General features: G+C 29.6%; 1 protein-coding gene and 1 long non-coding RNA gene across 2 annotated transcripts; one reads left to right on the top strand and one right to left on the bottom strand.

Annotated features, from left to right (window-relative positions):
- Positions 1-612: 612 nt before the first annotated feature.
- Positions 613-24,462, bottom strand: LOC114342152 (facilitated trehalose transporter Tret1). Its single transcript, XM_028292937.2, has 2 exons — positions 24,229-24,462; positions 613-2,065 (listed from the first exon to the last, which is right to left on the bottom strand). The coding sequence occupies exons 1-2, from the start codon at positions 24,353-24,355 to the stop codon at positions 741-743; spliced, it is 1,452 nt and encodes a 483-aa protein (XP_028148738.1). The 5' UTR covers positions 24,356-24,462; the 3' UTR covers positions 613-740.
- On the top strand, positions 19,751-22,005 carry LOC126890676 (uncharacterized). The gene is made up of 3 exons (XR_007700410.1): positions 19,751-19,829; positions 20,276-20,537; positions 20,839-22,005. It is a non-coding gene; the product is annotated as an uncharacterized LOC126890676 (long non-coding RNA).

Below are 24,462 nucleotides of genomic sequence, written 5' to 3'. Positions count from 1 at the left end.
TAAAATTGCTTAGAATTAGTCAATTTATCCATCTCCGGACCTATTTTAAACGCGCGGTTTTTCACCCACCAACTAGGGGTCACTGTCACCCGCCGAGTAAAAGCAACCAACGACACAAGCCGTCCAAATTTTCATGCAATTCGGAGTTGATCCTGAAAATTACACGGTATCGCCGTATTTCCCGTTCATTTACTGGACTACAAGGTGTTTCTATAATCTGTATTTAATCCTACATAATAATAATAATCAGACGAAATTACAAAAAAAATCGTAGATTAAAGAAAATTATTAATTTTTTATTAGAATTATTTTTCATTCGATTTTGCCGCTTTTAGGAGTGCCTTGTTTTTATAACATAGTTATAAAATTCACTGCAAGTCCTCCTGAAATTGGTTTTAGTTGGTGAAAATCATGACATTCAGTGTCCCGGTCAGGTACAAATCGGTAAGCGTCCCTGGACCCCTGAAAATCGGGACGTCCCGCGCAAATCGGGACACCTGGTAACGCTAGGTGTTACAGACGCATCTTAAAATCTTATGCACTGACCAAGACCTGATGATGCTTTGCATATTGTAGAAAGCGAAACCGATCGTCTGGGGTAAACAAAAGGTATTTTGAGTAAGTCTATTTTTATTTCATTAACTATGGACTCATATAAGCAACCTATTCATCGTCTCCATATGTTTTTGGTGCAAGTACCGATTATATTGAAAAATCTGTACACTAATTTGCAGACATATTTACTTTATTAACATTCGTTGAATTTCACTTTCACTCTTTCCTTTCGTTTCGGGGAGCACAAAGTATATAAAGAGCATACCACAAAACACAAAACAACTGGTCAAAGAGAAACAAAATGCTAGGCCATACAAGTTCATAAATACCCTAAATAGAAAGGTGACGGCAAAAGCGAAAACAGAACCAGAACAGCAACCGAGAGCTGATCCAAAAGCTTTGGTACTATGAGGGAAGATCTCTCCCATAACGGTAAACGGTAGTTGAGATAACCCTAAGCTTATAAAAAAGATGAAGGTAATTGTGCTAGTAACTGGTAACCAAGACATCCCATCCATATTGTATTGTTGAACATGTTTGAGGTAAAAGTAAACTGCAAGTGTAATTTCGGTCATTAAAACACCTACTGTCGATGTCAAAATTAGAATTTTCCTGCCTAGTTTCTCTATTAGTGCCACCGAAATGCAATTTCCGACAATTTGTATAACTCCCACTGCGTTTGTTAAAAAGTAGAGTGGTAGGGTAGAACCAGACTCTTTAAAAATAGTATCAAGATAACTTACGACTGGATTAACTCCAGAACATTGACAAGTAAACATTAATCCTATGATTATAATCAGAGCTTTTCTAGATCCAACATCTTTAAATACCTCCAAAGCACCTTGTTCTTTTTGATTTGAAGCTTGAAATGAAGATAATATCCCTTTAAACTCATCATTAACGTTCTTTGTCATTCTCAATTTTTTCAGAGCTTCCTTTGCCTTATCTTCCTTATGCACAGATACTAGAAATACTGGCGTTTCTGGGATGAATATACCAAATAAAATAATAAACAAAATTGCAGGTAAGGCACACAGAAACGTTAGAAGCTTAAGAGAACAGAGCGGTCCTAACAAAAAACTAAACAAGACCCCTGCGTTCATGAAGATCCCCTGCAAGGTTGAGATGGCTCCTCTGTTGTTCACTTCCGAGATTTCTGAAAGATACACAGGTGTAATAGCGAATGCCATTCCTGTGATAAGACCATTTATAAACCTACATATATAAAAAATAGTTATGCTTCTTGCATAACATATTGTTAACAGAGAAATGATGTTTGGAACTGCCATTATTAGTAGAGTCTTCTTTCTTCCTAGTGTGTCGCAGAGCTTTCCAGAAAGAAGCGGGCCAACTACTGCTCCTAGTGGCAGTAAAGAGGCTATCCATGATTCTTGTACTGCTGTTATTGGTTCTCCCAATGGATTGATATCTGAACTATTTGCGGTTAATTTTTCTATTGCCGATGAAGACCAACTGGATAGGGTCGATATGCTGAACATAAATAAATTAGCTGAAAAAAAGATATAAATTACAATTAGTATTATTTATATTATCGTATTTATCTAATGTTTTCCAGATTAGATTACCGTCTGGATCGTGCAGTAATATATTTTTTCTACGACCGTTTAATAACATGCTCATTATTCGCTATTTTTTCATAGTTAATAGCACCCATTACCGTACCGTGAGTAATAATTCATTACTCACGGGCTGAAGTTACTCACGGGTCATTACTCACGGGCTGAAGTTAGATTCAAGTGACGCATGCCACTTTTAATATTAATCGTATATAAACTGCAAATAAAATTACTTCAAGTTGTTTATTTAATACAATAATTATTGTAATTTATATCAATAATTAACTTCAAAAAATTTTTAAACGAATTTTAACTGTAACAATGTCAGCATATTTTTTACGTTTATATCTTGTTTACTAAAAATTTTGACGTTTATCATTTATTTTAGTGACAGTGACATTAGCTCATTTTGTTTATTTTAATTAGAATTTATAACTAATATTGTGTTTATTTTTCAAGTTATATTGTGTTAAATATGTTATAACATATTATGTATAGTTATATTATTATATTATATATAGTTAAATGTAAATATACATTATAACTATTGAAATACGTCCACCGACAACAGACATTTCCTATTTATTAGATTAATTGACAGTAGGTACAAATTTAAGCTTATATTTTTTCGGAAACGAATAGAACTTATATTGACTATTTCTATTTGTATTTTTACAATAAGTAATAATTTGGTAATAGTAGGCAACCAATTATTCAGCCACGTACTGGGGGTAAATAGCATTTAGGTATTCTTGTAAATTATTATAATTTAAATCTCGAGTAGTTGATAATTACATTTTTTACTAATTAAAATAAAATAAAAAAAGGTCATAGAAAAAGTATAGTATTCTACTCGCATGTAATGGCTATTACTCACTCTGATGAATTACGACACTCGCCTACGGCTCGTGTCGCAAACTTCATCATCGTGAGTAATAGCCATCATTACATGCTCGTTGAATAATATACTATTATACTTGTAGGAACCCTGAGCAGAATGGGAAAGCGGAAATGGGAATAGCTGCTTTTAAATGTCAATTAAAAAGGTGCTTACGTCAGACTATAGCAGTTATATTAATCTATGTCAATTATATACCGTCTCTGGCAGTAAAGAAGACCGAACAGAAATCCATTATCGCTGTGTTGAACGGAGAATAACTTCCTACCCGTCGGAACAGGTCATCTGAACGTGTACTGAAGCCCGTCGATTTGATGAGTTGGACGAAATTAATAAATCCCTATCCTACCCAACGACTACATATGCTGGATAAAAACCCCTTCGGCTCAGCTGTAGGATCTAATCGCCCTTATAGTCCAGGGTAATAAGGATTTTCTCGGGACACTCAAAGGTCCAGGTAGCTGACTACTTTTTTAGTAATTGTAGAGCAATAGGAAGAAAACCTACCTGTTTACTGCCCACACCGCTAACGTCCGTTTTTTAATTATTAACAATTTAATGCAAAAAATCGCGATTTTTTTAGATTTTTTGCACTCCATTCAATAGCTCAAAAGTACTCCACTACCACCTATGGAAATCAAACTCATAGTTCTCTATTTCTGATACTCATTCAATTTAGATTCTTCTTTCCATATTGACATCAACCCACAATTTGACCTATATTAGTAGCTCTCATGTCTTTTTTCATTCACTAATCACTTCGTCTGGTAGCCTATCAAGGTATATTTCCTCGAATTCCGTCAGTCCATCCAAAACAACATAAAGTCAATTAGATTTTGCTGCCACATAGTTTATTTCCCCTTCCTTTATGAAATTTATTACATACTTTTATTCATTCCATTACATTTTATAATATCTTTGACACCAACATTTAATTCACTATCTGTGTACATGGGACTTTTTCGTAGACTGACGGTCGAAACCTGTAACCTGTTGCACAATTAAAACTTCCATGTTCCAGTTTTTCCGTACATCAAAAATTGTTCGACTAGATACCGTTAAGCTATTAACAAATTTTCAGATTGCTATTAATAAACTTTTTTGCTGCGCGGGATCCAGGTATATTGACAAAGCCACCTAGAAGTTTGTGATACCTGGTTTCCTATTTACCATCATTTCTCGGATATAGATACAGTCGGAAAAATGAAAGAATACCCATGAACGAACATATAAAACACGCTGTATTTTCCTGTCACCGTATCACAAAGGAAATTGTCCAGTGCAAGTACATGTAACAATAATTATTACATGTACTTTCGCTGGCCAATTTTTTGTGTGACACGGTGACAGGAAAATACAGCGTGTTTTATATGTTCGTTCATGGGTATTCTTTTATTTTTCCGACTGTATATGATGGTAATATTTAAAATAGCATTGTCTAAATAGGGGAGTGCATTTAGATTATCACTTCGGAAAACATCAAACAAGATAAAACTTTTTGTAATTTCATTAAGAAATGTTTAATAAACAACAAGTTCTACTCGAGAAGTGAGTGCTTTATTTTTTATTAAACAAATGAACAGCGAAGTTAGATGTTTTTTAAATAACTCCGAAAATATAATTTTTAGAAAAAAACTGACTTGACCATTGAAAAATTCAGAAAATTTTACAAAAAAAACCTTATATAAAGATTTTTCTAAAATTAAATCTCTAGCTTCTGTAATTTTTTATTTATAACGCTAAAGTCACCCTTCTCACACACATTGGCGCACTGTAAACTAGCGTTGTAAGAAGTGCACGGTTGAGTTTTTTTAATGTAATTCTTTAACTAATGGATCAAAAGAAATTTTACAAATTGGACATGAAATAAGATGAAATAAGCTATCTTATGGTTGTAATAAAAAGAAATAAAATTTATGGACATAAGTACGGTGTGGGCGGAAAGTGAGCCTTACATGAATTTTGTTTAAAAATGATTTAAACATGTGTAACTAATACAATTTTACTTATAAAACTCTCAAATTTGCACAACTTACCTCTCAATCATCTTACTAAACGATGTTTTGTTCAAAAAAAATCTCAAAAATTTAATTCAAATAATAGGATGTCTCAAAAAATGTAATTTTTGAAAACTTCATAGTTTTACAGAATTCCCACCATTTTAAGACGGTATTACTCAAATTTGAATAAATCTAATACAATTTGTTTGCTATTTTCTTAAAGCTTGGGATGTAATCTTTAAAAAACACTGAATCATTTTAGTTTAAAAATGAAATAAATAATTTCTTTTTGAGAAAACTAAGAAAGATAACAAAAATGTAATACAAAAACCGAAAATTACCAGCTGAATAAATGTATATACACAGCGATCAAAACTTTTTTCTGTAAAACTTACCTAAAATACATTTAATAATAAGCTTCAACAATAATAAATGTTCAACAAAAAAAATTTTTTTTAGCTCTTATACAGTATGTCTGCGTAACTTGGAACCTATTGATAACTTTTTTAATATCAGCTTTACGAAAAAAAGTTATTCTTTATAAAATACTCTACATCGTATATAACATAAGATACAATCATCAAATATCAAATTTTGTTAATTTTGTACGAGGTATGTAAAAAAATATGAATTTCACTCATGAGTAAAATACCTTTATATTTCACAATATCGAAAATTTTTATAAAGGAAAGTTGTTTGGATTTAAAAACTATGTCCCGATATGTAATTACATCCTTCTAATCGAAAATTTGTTTTTTTTTTTAATATTCTTTCTAATACATTTTAATTTTTAATATTATTGTGAAAATTATTTGTTTATCTTTTTTTTAAGAATGAAATTCCATATTTGTTTGATTGGATTCTACTTGTTTTCATTTAAATATCCGCCATTTTGGATCCGCCATTTTGAAATTTAAATTTTTAATCTTTAATTCAGATTCAACAACCTGTTAAAAATAAAGACAATAAATGTTTTAGAAAAATGTTCTTTTTTATGTTCTTTTTAGAAAATCCGCATTTTTGATCCGCTATTTTATAGTTTATAATGTTAACATTTAAGTTAGGTTTATCAAAGCTCTCAAAACTAAATATATGTAGAAATAAATACATTTTGTAAAGAAATTATGATTTTACAACTATTTTTTAAGTTATCCGCCATTTTGGATCTGCCATTTTATAATTTAAATTATCAAAATTTGATTCAGGTTCAGCAACCTCTCAAAAATATCCACATATATGTAAACAAACACATTTAATAAAAAAAATTCGGATTTTACAACTACTTTTTAAGGACTTTTAGGAAAAAATCCGCCATTTTGAATCCGCCATTTTAAATTTGCAAATTGTAATGTCAGATTCGGGTTCAGCATAAGCATAATCAAAACTAAAATAAAAACATTTTTTATCAAAATAAAATGTTGAATTCACCCATATTCTTAACATTATTTATACAAAACAATTGTTATTGTTTAAACAATTAATAAACAATTAGCGGCGAAATTTGTGAGTAGAACTTTTTACTTTAACATATTTATAAACTAATAAAAGAAGTTTTAGAAAAATATAACCTTGTTTGATTTTTTCCGAAACATTGTATCTTTTCGTTCTAATTGCACTCCCCTAAAAGTCAATGTAATTTAAGTATATTATGCTTCCACCTCAGAAAGCCAGATGAGGAGCTGAAACAGTTTTACAACAAATTATAAGATGCATTAGAAATAATGAGAGAAGGGAAATATTAGCTAAATTTTACCAAGAGAACGATTTTATTATCTCTTGGTCCTGCCGACAAAGATACCCTACACATGGAAATCTCCAGACTCCAGCATACAACCAATAGGTATAACTTCATCAGAAATAAAAAAAAATAATAATAATAATTCTATATTGTTGTCAAGTTGTAATAATTTATAAAATATAAAAATGACAGTGTAGATTAGAGTCACATAATACGAAGCACCGCTGAGGTGCAAGTTCCTGGAAGGTGCGTTGGAAGATGAGAAAGACCCGATGAAAGATACTTAGGAAAGACTATGAATGATTTAATTGCTTAACTATTGATATGGGAAATAAGCCACAATTAAATTGAAAAAAAAAATTATTAACGTTTCGACCCCCAAATCGGGTGTCGTTGTCAAAATACAAAATACTACTAAATTAAACAAAAATGTTGTTGCTAAGTAAAATATTCTTCTAATAATTTATTTAATCTGACTCATTTATATTGGCAAATTTACAATGGAAAAGGAATACAATAACACCCTGCCTTTCCTCGATGTTTTAGTCTCAAAGAAGGATACTGGATATGGGACTCAAGTGTATAAAAAACCAACATATGCCAACAGATATCTCAATTACAAATCAAATCACAACATCAACGTTAAAAAGGGAATCATTAAATCCTTATATAGTCCAGAGAAATAAGATTTTTCTCGTGACACATCCCCCTCCAGGCCGAAACCAAATTTTTTGAGTAGGTAGTATGGACATCTATATTAATAACCTTTATGTTTCCTGTACCCGATTTTGATGATATACATAGTTATAAACAAATGAAGATCAAATAACGGTAAATTTTTGCTTTTTTCGTCTATAACCAAAAAGTTAAGCATTTTAAACAAATTTGAGAGTAAGAAACTCATAAATCGTCTAAAAAATTTCAATATGGCGTTCGCTGAATATGTCTATCCTTATTGGTTGCTTGGAAAATTGCAAAATAAATCATAAATTTTGAGTTTTTATAAATATTCATAACTTATGTAAAAATTAACTTAGACCCTTCTTATTACACGAATTTCTGAGACTTCTGGTGCTTAAATCATATTTTAAATTTCAAAGCAATTGGTCAAGTAGTTTCAAAGTTATTTAATTTGTTTATCCCAAATTCATTTTTTTTGCAACACTATAAGTCAGAAAATTATGAGGTAACAGTGAGACTTCTGACAGTTTATGGAAGAAGAACATTTATACTATTGACTTAATTAAAAAAAATGACAAAAAGTAATTTTAAACAGTGTAAAATTATTTTGCAAATACACGTCGATTTTTTGCTTACTTAAAAACAATTAGAATAACTTTTTAACCGTTACCCGTAGAAAAATTATTTTTTCATATTTGGAGAGACTGAATTTTTATACACATTTAGAAAGAAAAACAATTGTCCTAGGACAATTACGGACGAAGTTAGCCCCCCTTTTTTAATTCACATGTTTTTGCAAAATAATTTTGCAGTACATATTTAGAATTATTTTTTGTCACTTTTACTATCCAAACTGTCCAAAGTATTAGTGTAACTTCATCTTTTCTGACTTTAGCGTTGCAAAAAAAAAATGAAATACCTTTTAAACTATTTGACCAATTGCTTTGAAATATAGGGTATGATTTAGATTTAAGCACCAGAAGTCTCAGCATTCTGTGTAATAAGAACGTTTTAAGTTAATTTTTACATAAGTTATGAATATTTATAAAAACTCAAAATTTATGATTTATTTGAGCATATTTGGATAAAAATCACCCAAAATCATAATGTATTAATAATGGGAATTATTTACAGGCCGCCAGGCTCAAGTCATAGAGAATTCTTGGATTATTTCGAGGATCTTTTACCACAGTTTTACGCTGAGTCGGGTAAAATTGTGTTCTTGGGTGATTTTAATATAGACCAATTAGACGTTAACTTTTCTTACACTTCCCAACTTAATAATATATTTGAGTCTTTTGACATAAAACAGTTAGTTAATGAACCAACTCGTGTGACTGACAGAACATCTACTTTAATTGATTTAATATGTTCAAGTTTTGATGGTGTTTTTGATGTGGAGAATTTAGATATCAATATCTCCGACCACTTTCTCACATGCTGTAAAATTAAGTTTGATAAGCCTCCGCCAAATAATGTTTCATTAACATACAGAGCATTAAGTCGCATTAATTTAGAAGAGTTTCAACGGGATCTTGAGGGTGCATCCTTGCACAACCTATATTTAATTAATGATATTGATGAAAAAGTGACATTTCTTACAAATACATTACTCGGTATTTTTGATAAGCATGCCCCCTTAAGAACTTGTACAAATAAGCAAAAACCATATTGCCCCTGGATTACAGACAATATACGACTTATGCAAAAAATTCGAAACCAAGCTCTAAATAGATATCGTCGTAGTAGGAATCCGGAACACTGGAATTACTACAAACAGATTAGGAACTTAACTACTTCTACTATTAGACGTGAAAAAAAGATTTATTTAAACAATAAACTTCAAAACTGCAACGTAAAAGAAAAGTGGAATGAGCTTAGGAAGATTAATGTACTTAACAGAAAACAAAATCATATTCCAGATAATCTTAAAGACGTTAATAAACTTAATCAACATTTTACAGCGGCTTGTTCAATTAATCAACAACCCAGTAATGAACTTCTAAGTTTTTACAGAAATCATTCTATGCCAGTTCAAGAGCCATTTCGTTTTAATACAGTGTCTATGGAGGACGTTGCCGATATTATCTTGAGTGTAAAATCAAAAGCCTTTGGACAGGATGATCTTAATATAACTCTAATTCAACTTTGTTGCCCCTTTATCGTACCTTTTATTACGCATATTGTTAATAGCTGTATCATTGAGTTTTACTTTCCCGCATCTTGGAAAAGAGCAAAAATTATTCCTTTACCTAAAATAAAGAATCCAACTGAATTTAATCACCTGCGATGTATATCTATCCTACCCACGTTCTCGAAAATAATCGAAAAAATTATGGAAAAGCAAATGAGCAATTTTTTGGAAAAAAATAATATTATTCCTGCTAAGCAATCAGGATTTAGGACAGGTTATAGTTGTGAGACAGCGATTTCCGATATAATTGACAATATAGTATCCGCAGATGATAGAAAGTATGCAACAGTTTTAATTCTCTTGGACTATTCGAAAGCCTTTGATATGATCAATCATGAAATTTTAATATCAATTTTAAAACATATAGGCTTCGATGAAGCTTCATTGAATTTAGTAACATCGTATTTAACTCTTCGTACTCAAACTGTGGTAATTGACGAAAAGCGATCAAATATATGTAATATTCTGTCAGGGGTTCCTCAGGGAAGTATCTTAGGACCTTTGTTATTTAAAATTTATACTTTTAATATTATAAAGTCCTTAAAACATTGTGACTATCATCAATACTGCGATGATACACAACTAAAATATTCCTTCGCTCCTCATGAGGCGCAGTTAACCAATGCAAGAATTAATTCTGACCTTCAGGAAATTCTAACTAGCTCTAACAAACATCTACTTAAAATAAATCCCTCTAAATCGGTAGCCATGTTGTTCTGTTCTGAAAATCAACGTGAGCATCTGTCAACGAATATTGTACCTTGTATAGATAACAACACTATTATTTTTCAAGCATCTGCCAAAAATTTAGGACTTACTATGGACACTAAATTAAATTTTAACAATCACATTAATTTGTGTTTAAAAAAGGCTTACTCCATGTTAAAGGCTTTATACCCCCACAGGCATTTTCTTAATATTAAAACAAAGGCAATGCTTTGTGAATCGTTGATTCTTTCTCATTTTAATCACTATGATCATATATATGGACCATTTTTCAAAAATTATTCCTTTACCTAAAATAAAGAATCCAACTGAATTTAATCACCTGCGATGTATATCTATCCTACCCACGTTCTCGAAAATAATCGAAAAAATTATGGAAAAGCAAATGAGCAATTTTTTGGAAAAAAATAATATTATTCCTGCTAAGCAATCAGGATTTAGGACAGGTTATAGTTGTGAGACAGCGATTTCCGATATAATTGACAATATAGTATCCGCAGATGATAGAAAGTATGCAACAGTTTTAATTCTCTTGGACTATTCGAAAGCCTTTGATATGATCAATCATGAAATTTTAATATCAATTTTAAAACATATAGGCTTCGATGAAGCTTCATTGAATTTAGTAACATCGTATTTAACTCTTCGTACTCAAACTGTGGTAATTGACGAAAAGCGATCAAATATATGTAATATTCTGTCAGGGGTTCCTCAGGGAAGTATCTTAGGACCTTTGTTATTTAAAATTTATACTTTTAATATTATAAAGTCCTTAAAACATTGTGACTATCATCAATACTGCGATGATACACAACTAAAATATTCCTTCGCTCCTCATGAGGCGCAGTTAGCCAATGCAAGAATTAATTCTGACCTTCAGGAAATTCTAACTAGCTCTAACAAACATCTACTTAAAATAAATCCCTCTAAATCGGTAGCCATGTTGTTCTGTTCTGAAAATCAACGTGAGCATCTGTCAACGAATATTGTACCTTGTATAGATAACAACACTATTATTTTTCAAGCATCTGCCAAAAATTTAGGACTTACTATGGACACTAAATTAAATTTTAACAATCACATTAATTTGTGTTTAAAAAAGGCTTACTCCATGTTAAAGGCTTTATACCCCCACAGGCATTTTCTTAATATTAAAACAAAGGCAATGCTTTGTGAATCGTTGATTCTTTCTCATTTTAATCACTATGATCATATATATGGACCATTTTTAAGTGTTGTTAATAAAAAAAGGGTACAAAAAGTACAAAATTCTTGTCTTAGATATATTTTTGGAATACGCAGACGTCAGAGGGTTTCTCACAAACTTCTTGATCTTGGCTGGTTAAACATGTTCAACAGGCGAACTTTGCACTCGCTAAACTTTACATACAAGATCATTAAAACAAAAACACCCAAGTATCTGTACAATAAATTAAACTTCAGTAATGAAATGCACCGAAGAAACTTGAGACCTACAACCTTACTTAGAATTCCCCAGCATAATAAGCAAATCTTTAAGAAAATATTTTCTTATATCGCTCCATCACTTATTAATAAATATAAAATTTTTAATTATAATTTATCTCCTATCACTTTCAAAAAGAAAATTAAAGCTCTACTATTAAATTATCAGTAAAAAATGTGTAAACAGCTCTTTTCTTTCTTATTCTCGTTTATTTTTCTCTTTCTCATCTTTCCTTTCCTTTTTTTTCTTCTTCTTCCTTCTATGTGAATTTAGAATTAGATTTTTTTCTTTTTGTTTAGGTTAGGTTATTAGGTTAATTATTATTATAAAGTAACAATTTTTTTTATTTAGATAGTTGGCGTTCAACAGCCCTGTATTTTCTGGTAAAGTACAGATGCTGATATCAAAACGCATTGTTCCTACCACATTTCAAATCTATGTTTTTTTTTTGTAAATTTATATATATTTTTTGGAACAATAAACGTCTTATTATTATTATTATTATTATTTTGCAATTTTCTAAGCAACTAATAAGGATAGACATATGCAGCGAACGCCATATTGAAGTTTTTTATACGTTTTATGAGATTCTCAGTCTCAAAGGGCCTAGCCGGGTAAGAAGATGAAAAGTGCCCCCAACTCGATTCGAATTCCATATAGGTCACCGTTTAGCATATATAGTGAAACTAACTTTCTGAAATTTTTAGCCCCCTAGGTGGTCATGTGACCCATCTAGAGCCTAATTAGGCTTTTTAAGTTTTTATTTTTTATCTCAGCCGCATCGAGAACTAGCGAAAAACTTTAAATAAAAAAGTTGTAAGCTTTAAAAGTTCTGTCCGAAATTTTTTTTTTTTAATTTTTTGCGGGAAATTTAAATTTTAGAACGATTTTAAAATTTTATATGAGTATAAAAAAATAACTAAGACATTCGTTTTCACGAAAAAAATATATAACGTGTATTTTTGCATAATACTTCACCCTGAATTTTTTCAAATTTTTAAAATTGGTGAAACGCGCCTTTAAAAATAAAAAACCGCATTTTTTCGTTTTTTGATACAATTTTATACATATTTTTCAAAAAGGTGATACCGTCACTAGAATAGGTAAAAAACTGAAAAATAATTGGGGTTTGCTTAATAAAAATTTTTTGTAATCCCATCCATTTTCAATACACAGGGCGTTGAAGAAAACAAAATTTTACACATTTTTTACATTTTGCCGAAACTACTGGCAACATTGTAATAAAATTTGGCGAGTTTTAAGAGGTAGTTGTTGTGCATTTTTTGACATACAATTAAGAATTTTATATTTATCATTGGCGCGTATACGGGTAATAGTCTGAACTTTTTAAAGAAAAAAGATAGTACGTCACTGACATATTTCAAACTAGCAATCCTCTTTGAATTCCTCGTTTAATTTGTGACAAAAAATCTATCTTCCTATTTTTTCATACGACTAGCCATTTTTATTCAAAAAATAAAACATCTTAACTCTTACAAAGTATTCGAACTTCTATTAGTAGTTTCTACATCTACGAGTGCATACAGTAGGAAAAATGAAAGAATACCCATGAACAAACATATAAAACATGCTGTATTTTCCTGTCACCGTGTCACACAAAAAATTGGCTAACGCAAGTACATGTAATAATTATTGTTACATGTTACTTTGAAATATGTCAGTGACGTACTATCTTTATTTCTTTGAAAAGTTCAGACCATTACCCCTAAGCGCGCCAATAATGAATATCAAATCCTTAATTGTATGTCAAAACATGCACAATAACTAGCTCTTAAAACCCGCCAAGTTTTATTACAACGTTGCCAGTAGTTTCGGCAAAATCTTAAAAAATGTGTAAAATTTTGTTTTCTTCAACGCCCTGTATCTTGAAAATGGATGGTGTTACAAAAAATTTTTATTAAGCAAACCCAATTCTTTTTAAATTTTTTACCTGTTCCAGTGACGGTGTTACCTTTTTTGAAACATATGTATAAAATTGTATCAAAAAACGAAAAAAAACCGAAAAAATGCGGTTTTTTATTTTTGAAGGTGCGTTTCACCAATTTTAAAAATTTGAAAAAATTCAGGGTGAAATATTATGTAAAAATACACGTTATATATTTTTTTCGTGAAAACGAATGTCTTAGTTATTTTTTTATACTCATTTAAAATTTTAAAATCGTTCTAAAATTTAAATTTCCCGCCAAAATTTAAAAAAAAAATTTTTTCGCACAGAACTTTTTAAATCTTACAAATTTTTTATTTAAAGTTTTTCGCTAGTTCTCGACGCGGCTGAGATAAAAAATAAAAACATAAAAAGCCTAATTAGACTCTAGGTGGGTCACATGACCACCTAGGGGGCTAAAAATTTCAGAAAGTTAGTTTCACTATATATGCTAAACGGTGACCTATATGGAATTCGAATCGAGTTGGGGGCACTTTTCATCATCTTACTCGGCTAGGCCCTTTGTTTAAAATACTTAACTTTTTGGTTAAAGACGAAAAAAGCGAAAATTTACCGTTTTTTGATCTTCATTTGTTTATAACTATGTATATCATCAAAATAGGCTGCAGGGAACATATAGGTTATTAATATAGATGTCCATACTACTCAAAAAATTTGGTTTCGGCCTGGAGGGGGTTGTGTCACCAACAGGATATTTTTTTCCTTATTTCTCTGAACTAATATGATAGAGCCAAAATTACTTGTTCTAACGGAAATTCGTTTTTAAAAGAAAAACAATTTTTAGGATCTGTTTTATCAAAAAATTATCATCCTTTATCGTTTATAAATAAGGAATTGTCAAGATTGGATCGAATGGAACAGAACAACTTAGAACGGGATCCTACAACATTCACAAGAATACGAGGAAAATATCAATACCATATAATATAAAAGGACTATCCGAGAAACTTAAAACAATAGGAAATAAATTCAACATTTCAACAACATTCAAAACAACCAACACATTGAGATCTATTCTATCTAAAACTAAACCTAACAATGAACAAGAAAGAACAAAGAATTGCATTTATAAAATACCTTGTGGATGCGAACAATTTTATTTAGGTGAAACATCAAGGCCATTAAACGTTAGAATAAGTGAACATCAGTCTTATATTAAAAATAGAGAATTTGATAGATCTCAAATATGTTAACACGCATGGGATAATGAACATAGAGTTCAGTGAAGAGATTTAAGTATAGTCCTGAAAGAATCAGATAGTAAAAAGAAAAAATCAAAGAAGCGGCTCTAATTGTGCTAAATGAAACCCATTGTGTCGCAAATTCCTCGGTAGAATGCAGTAGGATGTGGTTACCCATACTGAGAGAGGAAGTAAATAGAAATAAAATACCACGATTAATAAATCAATAGCATATCGAGTTTCGAGTTAGTACATATTTTATATTTTAGTATTACTTATTGTATATCTCTACAGGGTGATTGATTAGTAGGGTAAAGCTCAATAGCTCCGCTATAGTAATAGATAGCAATAAAAGTTAATAACAAACATTTTAGCCACCTTTGCGCTTCACATTACAAAATTAGTTAGAATGTTACAGGGTGTTCGATAACACAGTGGCAGACCTAACTTAGGTATGTTTTTTTTTAAAATAGAACATGCTATATTTTATTTTATATTCGAAATCCTGTTAACTTCTACATCACAAAAATATAACGGTTTGTAATGCTATACAGGGTATTTACAAAGTTATAAACAATTTTGTATGAAAATCGTAACAAGTTCAACTCCCTGTATAAATAAAAATAAGCACAACAGTAATGGTTTATTAATGCCATATTTTTTTATTTATTGTCAACATTTTTAAGAATTATTGATATTGCTAATTTTCTTTATATCAAATACAGGGTGAGTCAAAACGCAAGTACATTATTTTCTCAGTAATGTTAAATGGAAAATCCTGTATTTTATATCATTATTGAAAAGTAACATTAACGTACTTTAATTTTAATATAACATTCCCTGTGCCCAAATTTATTAGTTTTCGAGAAATTTTCATTTTTCAGAGCAAATTATTTTAGGTGTTTAAATTTATCTCAATTTTAAGTAAGCCATGACTGAATTGACAATTGAAGATTACCGATTATCAATCCGGTAATCAATGTAACACTGTAGCAAATAAAGAAATAAAAATAATTTATTAGTAATACATTTTACAAACAAAAACACAACCACTATATGCAACATTTTTAAAACAATTAAAAACTATCTTTTTATGTAAATGCAACAAATAAACAAAGAAAATTAGTAATAAATTTTACAAAAAAAACACACAAACACAAAATACAATATTTTGTGAAGACAATTAAACACTACTTTTGTATGTAAATGTAACAATGTAACAAATAAAGAACGAAACATAATTTATCAGTAATAAATTTTGCAAAAAAACATGTTTGAAAAAATTAGAAGCTACTTTTAATAAAATATTTTTAATATTTAATTACATAAGGTGTTCAAAATTATCTCCTAACACATTTATGTACGCCTAAAAACGATCATTGAATGAGCTACTTACTCTACGGAGCATTTGTAAATTAACACATCGAAATACACTTTGTATTCTATTTTTAATCTCATCCCTTGTTGTTGGAGGTATTTTATAAACTTCATTATTAACGTAACCCCAAAAAAATCAGTCCAGTTTATTAAATTCTGATAATTAAACACTACTTTTGTATGTAAATGTAACAATGTAACAAATAAAGAACGAAATATAATTTATCAGTAATACATTTTGCAAAAAAACATGTTTGAAAAAATTAGAAGCTACTTTTAATAAAATATTTTTAATATTTAATTACATAAGGTGTTCAAAATTATCTCCTAACACATTTATGTACGCCTAAAAACGATCATTGAATGAGCTACTTACTCTACGGAGCATTTGTAAATTAACACATCGAAATACACTTTGTATTCTATTTTTAATCTCATCCCTTGTTGTTGGAGGTATTTTATAAACTTCATTATTAACGTAACCCCAAAAAAATCAGTCCAGTTTATTAAATTCTGGTGATTTGGGTGGCCACGCTACTGGTCCATTGAAAAATGAAAATATCTCGAAAACTAATAAATGTAGATATAGGGAATGTTATCTAAAAATTAAAGTACGGTAATGGTACTTTTCAATAGTGATATAAAATACAGGGTATTCCTTTTAAAATTACTGAGAAAATAATGTACTTGCGTTTTGACTCACCCTGTATTTGATATAAAGAAAATTAGCAATATCGACCATTCTTGAAAATTTTGACAATACGTTAAAAAATATGGCTTTAATAAACCATTGTTGTTTTGCTTATTTTTATTTATACCGGGAGTTGAACTTGTTACGATTTTCATATAAAATTGGTTATAACTTTGTAAATACCCTGTATAATATAACAAACCTTTATATTTTTGTGATGGAGAAGTTAACAGAATTTCGAATTTAAAATAAAATATAAGGTGTTCCATTTAAAAAAACATAAGTTTGGTCTGCCACTGTGTTATCGAACACACTGTAACATTCTAACTAATTTTGTAATGTGAAGCTCAAAGGTGGCTAAAATTTTTGTAATTAAATTTTATAGCTATCTATTACTATAGCGGAGCTATTGAGCTTTACCCTACTAATCAATCACCTCAATATGTATTATTAATATTATTTATAATTTAAACATATTAAAGTCAGAATTAGGTATTAGTTTCTTGAGAGTAAATTAAGAGGAAACAGTAGCGATCAACAGGTAGCGAAAACGCGTTCCAAGATTGCGGCTGTAATTTTGAATATTTTTTCGAGATATTTGGCACACATATTCGTAATATAATAAAGAATGGCGGTACAGAGCCCAATTTGAAAAATATATTAATATGTGGAAATTACTCTGTAATTAAATACAATATTAAAAAAACGAGCCTGTACCGCCATTAAGAAGAACAAAAAAATACATTTTTTTTAAATAAACTTTTGTATCCGATGCCTAGATTTTGTGTCATTTTGGAACTACTAAAATTTTTTATTTCATTAGTAGTTCCAAAATGACACAAAATCTAGGCATCGGATAAAAAAGTTTATTTGAAAAAAGTGTATTTTTTTGTTCTTCTTAATGGCGGTACAGGCTCGTTTTTTTAATATTGTACTTAATTACAGAGTAATTTCAACATATTAATATATTTTTCAAATTGGGCTCTGTACCGCCATTCTTTATTATATTACGAATACGTGTGCCAAATATCTCGAAAAAATATTCAAAATTATAGCCGCAATCTTGGAACGCGTTTTGGCTACCTGTTGATCGCTACTGTATCACCTTATATAGGCTATTGATTATGTACTATAGAAAGGAACTACAACGTTAACGGGGTTTTATTACTTCATACGGTCAATGAATCTCTATATATAAAAAAACCGCGGAGTGCTACCATTTAAAGGGGTGCGTTTTTGAGAAATGGGTGAATTAGTCCCTGGGCACAGGTTACATTAGGGTGAGTTCTATGTACTTTTGTTACAAGCATATCTACATAAAAATTGTACCTGGTTAAATTTCCTATCTAAATATAACTTTTTAAAGTCAAAGATACTTTTTTTTACAAAAATATATTCAAAAGAAAAAGCCCAAAGAAACCCAAAAGAAAGAAATTTTGTTTTTTGTCCCATAACTTTTGTCCACGGGGATATAGGTATAGATATTGCTTCACAGAAAAAAAACTTACATATTTTCTCTTTAAAATGATGCTTAGTAGAGGTCGTTAGGATTTACAGTTTTCGCAATATGATTTTTCAAAGTTCGCCACTCACAGCAATTTTGGGCAATTTTCCTTGTTATTTCGCAAATATTTTTCTGTAACTTTTTTCTACTCAACTTTAGGCATATGCAATGGTACATGTAAGAGGAATAGAAATCAATTACCTTTAAAATGTTCTACTGTATAATGTTGTACGACTTCTTTTAAAGAGGTTATCTTTTTCAAGATTTTATACTTTTAACAAGTTTTTATATTTTTTACGATTATTTTTTAAATTTCCCATTATAACTTTTTTTCTTCTACATTTAGGTATATATTATATAATAAAAAAGAAAGCTTATTCTGTTTACTTTAAAATGGTGTTTTATAAAAAATTCTAGGATTATTTTTGAATAAGATATGCTTTTTCAAAATGTAATAAGTACTTTCAACGATTTTTGATTTTAGGATTATTTTTTAAATTTCTCCTTATAACTTTTTTATGTGATTGTGTGTTATGATTGAATCTTATTTTTTATAGGTAATACTTTGGATCCACTTGACTCGGCCGGGCAAACTTCAAAATATGGATTAATTCCAATATTTACTGTCAAAGCTCCTGCATCACAAGCTTTGCTTGAAAAAATAGCATGTAAATGTACCAAAGGATGTACAAAAAACTGCGGTTGTAGGAAGATAGGAATTAGTTTTTCAATATTCTGCAAAGGGTGCATGTGCATGGGTACTAATTGTGGGACTCTAAGATAACTGAGGTGTCAGAGGAAGATATTGAAGCTAATGCTAACGAAGAGATGGACTTTGATTTTGAAATTTTTTAAATGTCAACGTTTAAATAATTTTAACTAAAGTGATGTTTTCTAAGACTAATGTTTATGTAATTTTTGTAAAAGAAATAATTTTAAATAATACAGGAAAAAAATATCAAAGAATCACTCGGTTTCCATTATTTAAATCGCTCATTAAATGCAACAACGTCATATCTCAAAAAATCGAATTTTTGAGTTATGTGGTTTAACAGAAAGTAAATTGTATAAAGTTTACTTTGTTAGATCGATATATCTGTAACTTAACAATTAACTGAGAGATGGCGCCAAACGATTGTAGTATTTCTGCGACGAGGTCTAAATTTTTACCGCAAGAGTGTTTTATTTTAGTTGTGGTTTGTCAGTTGAAGTGGCACGTGCTTACGCTTTTGTTTAAAAACGTGTTATTGTGTTTTATGAGGATATTTCACTAAAGGTAAGATCTTTTATTTGATAATATTTTATTTCAATAACGCATTATTTAGAATTAGTACTTTTTTCGCCAAAAAATGATAAACGTTTAGGTTTTAATAATTAAAAATATGACGCTATTGTTCTGAAAAAAATATTTGTTTGGTGTATTATTTTTTCTTAAGACTTTATTACAAAGAATTTAATATTTTTTTTGCTGGAGGTGTCTGAGTTTTTGTAAACAATATGACTTTATTGTTACAAAATATTATTTAAAAATTTAAAAGGAATAATATTTATTTAAGGTTAGGTCAATCTTTAAACACAACTTTTTTCTCCATTTGGGATTGCAACCAATTGATTACATTAAATTTTACTAATTTTTAAATTTAAAACCAAAAATAATTGCATATTATGTTTATTTGTCTAATACTTTTTATTTGATCTAATTTAAAAAATATACTATTTTAGGCTTTCAACGTAATAATGTCCTAAATTTCGCTTAAAAAAGATTCAGCAGCTTTTAAAGCAGCAGCAATCTACCAATGAGGATGCATCGACCGAACAGTATATGTCTGACTACACAGTTTCTGTTTTTGAATGTGAAAATGGTACCCCAAAGAATATGCTCGACAATGATGAACAACAAAACAAACAAGAATATGAAACAAACGTTTCAGAGATGGACAATGAGTTTTTTTTGTAAAAAATCAAGAATCTTCAAGTACACTAGGTAAGTATTTTTTCAGTGGCTGTTCCAGCTTTTGGAAAAATGTGAGGGGGCGCGGCGTTGCGGTTTAGAAATATTGGTGCTACAAGGAAAAATATTTTTATAAAAAAATTAGTTCTGAAACATTAAAATAAAAAAAATATATAGTTTGCCTACGTATTTTATGTTATAATATGGAAAAAACAGTATAAGATTTAATGGTGTATTTTATTTGACACCTAGTCACTCCCATATAAAATTAAAAAATTTAAAAATGGTATGATTTTGGAAGTTAATAGTGTTTGAAGATAATTATTTTTTACAGGTGATAAGAATATAGCTGTTCCTGGAGTTTCTAAGTCAACAAGTTCTTCATCATCTTCAAGCAGCTGTTGTAGTAGGTGTTCTAGTAGGTCTTCCAGTAGTAGTAGCTCTTCTTCGTCCTCTGAAGATTGTGAAGACATAATTAACGATCATAACTATGTACCAAAGAGTGATGAAGAATCAGAAGAGTGTGATAAAGAAAACCACGACGACGGTAATAATGAGCCTAATCAAACCTTATCAGCAAACCAAGACATTCCTATTCTTGTTACACCCCCAAAGAAAGGCAAGAAACATCAACGGAATACTAAAAACTGGAAGAGAAATCTTACAAAAAAAAATGAGAAGTTGTGGTGAAGCCTACCAAACTCATTCAAAAAACAAAAAGATGAGACAAAAAAGACAAGTAAGGTATCCGTGCAAAGATTGTAAACTTAAGTGTCCATCTAAATTTACCGAAGAGGAGGGAATACAGATTTTTTTAAGCTATTGGTCACTCGGTGAATTTCAAAAACAGAGAGAGTATATTAACAAACTGTTGGTACCAGTTGTACCCCAATATCGGTATATTCGTGTCGGAGGTACAAGAAAACCCAGAGACAAAAACAAAGCATACTATTTTGTAAAAGAAGGTAAGTAGATTCGAGTTTGCAAAGTATTTTTTGCAAATACTTTGGACATACCTGATCGCATAATAAGAACTGTGCAAGAAAAACGGAATAAAGTTTTAGAGGTCCTCCTTGATTCGGACAAATGTGGAAGACACGGAAACCAGAAATCGCTAAATTCAGAAATTCGGGAAGATATTAGACAGCACATAACATCAATCCCAAGAATTGAAAGTTATTACTCGCGCCAATACATCCCGAATATTTATTGATGGTAGCCGCTCATTGGCAGATATTCATAGAGACTATATTGAAATCTGTAACCAAAGAAATAGACCTTTTACAAGTTACGCAATTTTCCATGAAGTTTTTGTCAAAGAATTTAATATTTCTTTCTTTACACCCAAGAAAGACCTTTGCGAAACATGCGTATTTTCATTAAAATATCTAAGCCAAAATATTTTATTAATGTTTCTTGAACTGTATTTTTATTTGTAGTTTTCTTATTTTGTAACTTCTTGTTTTTAACAAGTTGACATATTAAAATTATTTGCCAAAAACTGTGTTTAAATAATGACAAGATCATCATATTTCAATTTGTACCTCTTTTACAAATGCATTTAAGTGACAATAACGTCACAAAATGGAACATTTTTTAATAATTTGATCTTATTAACCCTTAAAATTAAAAAACTCTTTTTTTTCAATTGATTCTTAGACAAAACAATCACATTGTCTAATGGTTTTAAGCATTTTTTTTTTCAATAAATTAAAAATTTTTTTAGCAGCATCCAAAACTTAAAATTGAATTTTCTCGAAAGTAAGTTTTTTGAGATATGACATTGTTGCATTTAATGAGCGAAATATAGATGATACACCATTTTAAAGAACAGAAAGTAAGCCCTCTTTATTCAGCAATATATATATTCATGCACAAGAAAAAAAAAAGTTATAATGAGAAATTTAAAAAATAATCTTAAAATCAAAAATCGTTGCAAGTACTTATTACATTTTGAAAAATAATATCTTATTCAAAAATAATCATCATAAATTCATCTAATCATCTAATAATCATCTAATAAAAAAAAAACTAAATCACATAAACAGTTAAAATCTAAAAAGAAATGTATCGATTTGCTATTGTTATTGAATGTTTTGATTTATATTTTACTTTAATTTATACATATTATAGACAGTGTATTTAATAAATTATATGTACATTGTATATTATGTTGACTGACATCAGTGGGAGGTATCCGACAAACAGATGCCTTGTGTCTAGGTCTGCCTCCGGATGAATCAGTCAGTATAAGTATATTAATTAGGTCTGTTATATGTATATTGTATAATAACTAAGTGGTTGAATAAATTATTTGATTTGATTTGATTCAAAAATAATCGTAAAAAATGTAAAAAATAATATTTTTTTTATATTAGGTATTATATATTATATAATATAATATTATCTAATATATACTATATATAATATAATATTATATAATATACAATATATCATATAATAATATAATTTTATTTTTATATTATATTATAAAAAATCGTTAAAAGTATAAAACTTTGAAAAACCATAATCTCTTTAAAAAAAGTCGTACAACGTTAGACAGTAGACCATTTTAAAGCTAATTGATTTATATTTCTATTACGTGTACCATTTCATATACCTAAAGTTACGTGGAAAAAAGTTACAGAACAATATTTGCGAAATTACAAGGAAAATTGCCCAAAATTGCTGTGAGTGGCGAACTTTGAAAAATCATATTTCGAAAACTATAAATCCTAATTACCTCTACTATACAACATTTTAAAGAAGAAATATGTAGATTTTTTTTCTGTAAAGCAATGTCTATACCTATATCCTCGTGGACAAAAGTTATGGGACAAAAAACAAAATTTCTTTCTTTTGGGTTTCTTTGTGCTTTTTCTTTTGAATATATTTTTGTAAAAAAAAGTATCATTGACTTTAAAAAGCGATATTTAGATAGGAAATTTAACCAGGAACAATTTTTATGTAGGTATGTTTATACCAAAAGTGCATAGAACTCACCCTAATGTAACCTGTGCCCAGGGACTAATTCACCCATTTCTCAAAAACGCACCCCTTTAAATGGTAGCACTCCGCGGTTTTTTCATATATAGATGTCCATTGACCATATGAAATAATAAAACCCCGTTAACGTTGTAGTTCCTTTTAGCTATCTTATTTTGAATATAATCAATAGCCTAATAGTATCACGAGGTTTTTTTCCTGGTTTTCCCTCGTGATTTACTATGGAATCTCTAACGCGGGAATTTTACTGTCATCGTTGCATTTTGGTTGTCTTTTTAAAGACAGATCACATGCTATAATTTTTTTGTGACGGATATTCTTGAGTTGGGGTTAATTTCATGTAATCGAATGAACTATCTTTCAGTAAAGTCGTCCCAGGAACGCAACTCATAAATATTGACAATATCATTTTAAAGTCTTCTACTTTAAAATGTATAATATATGTCTGAATTGCCAATATAAATGAGTCAGATTAAATAAATTATTAGAAGAATATTTTACTTAGCAACAACATTTTTGTTTAATTTTGTAGTATTTTGTATTTTGACAACGACACCCGATTTGGGCATCGAAACGTTAATAAAATTATTTTTTTCAATTTAATTGTGGCTTATTTCCCATATAAATAGTTTCAGAACAACATTTAATTGCTTGATAAGTTATTAGGATTTAAATTATATAGATACATATGGCAATGAAAAATATAAATCTATTTTACCTATGACTGCTGAAAGATACAGAAAGGTTCTATTTCTTCTTTGTGGTTCATCTTCTTTCTTCGATAGAAGTTTCCCATCTGCATTCTCACAAACACTTTTATAAACCACTTCAGACCTTCGCTCCATTTTATTTCAAATTATTATCTATCCAGACCTGGTTCTAACTACTAGGTATTTAGACGACAATCTTGGATATTTATACGATAATTTTAGAAGTCTTTTGTATTTTATGG

Source organism: Diabrotica virgifera, chromosome 8, assembly GCF_917563875.1.
Source record: "Diabrotica virgifera virgifera chromosome 8, PGI_DIABVI_V3a".
Lineage (NCBI taxonomy): Eukaryota > Metazoa > Arthropoda > Insecta > Coleoptera > Chrysomelidae > Diabrotica > Diabrotica virgifera.
The sequence above is the reverse complement of the archived record's forward strand: the minus strand, read 5'-3'. Positions and strand labels throughout refer to the sequence as shown.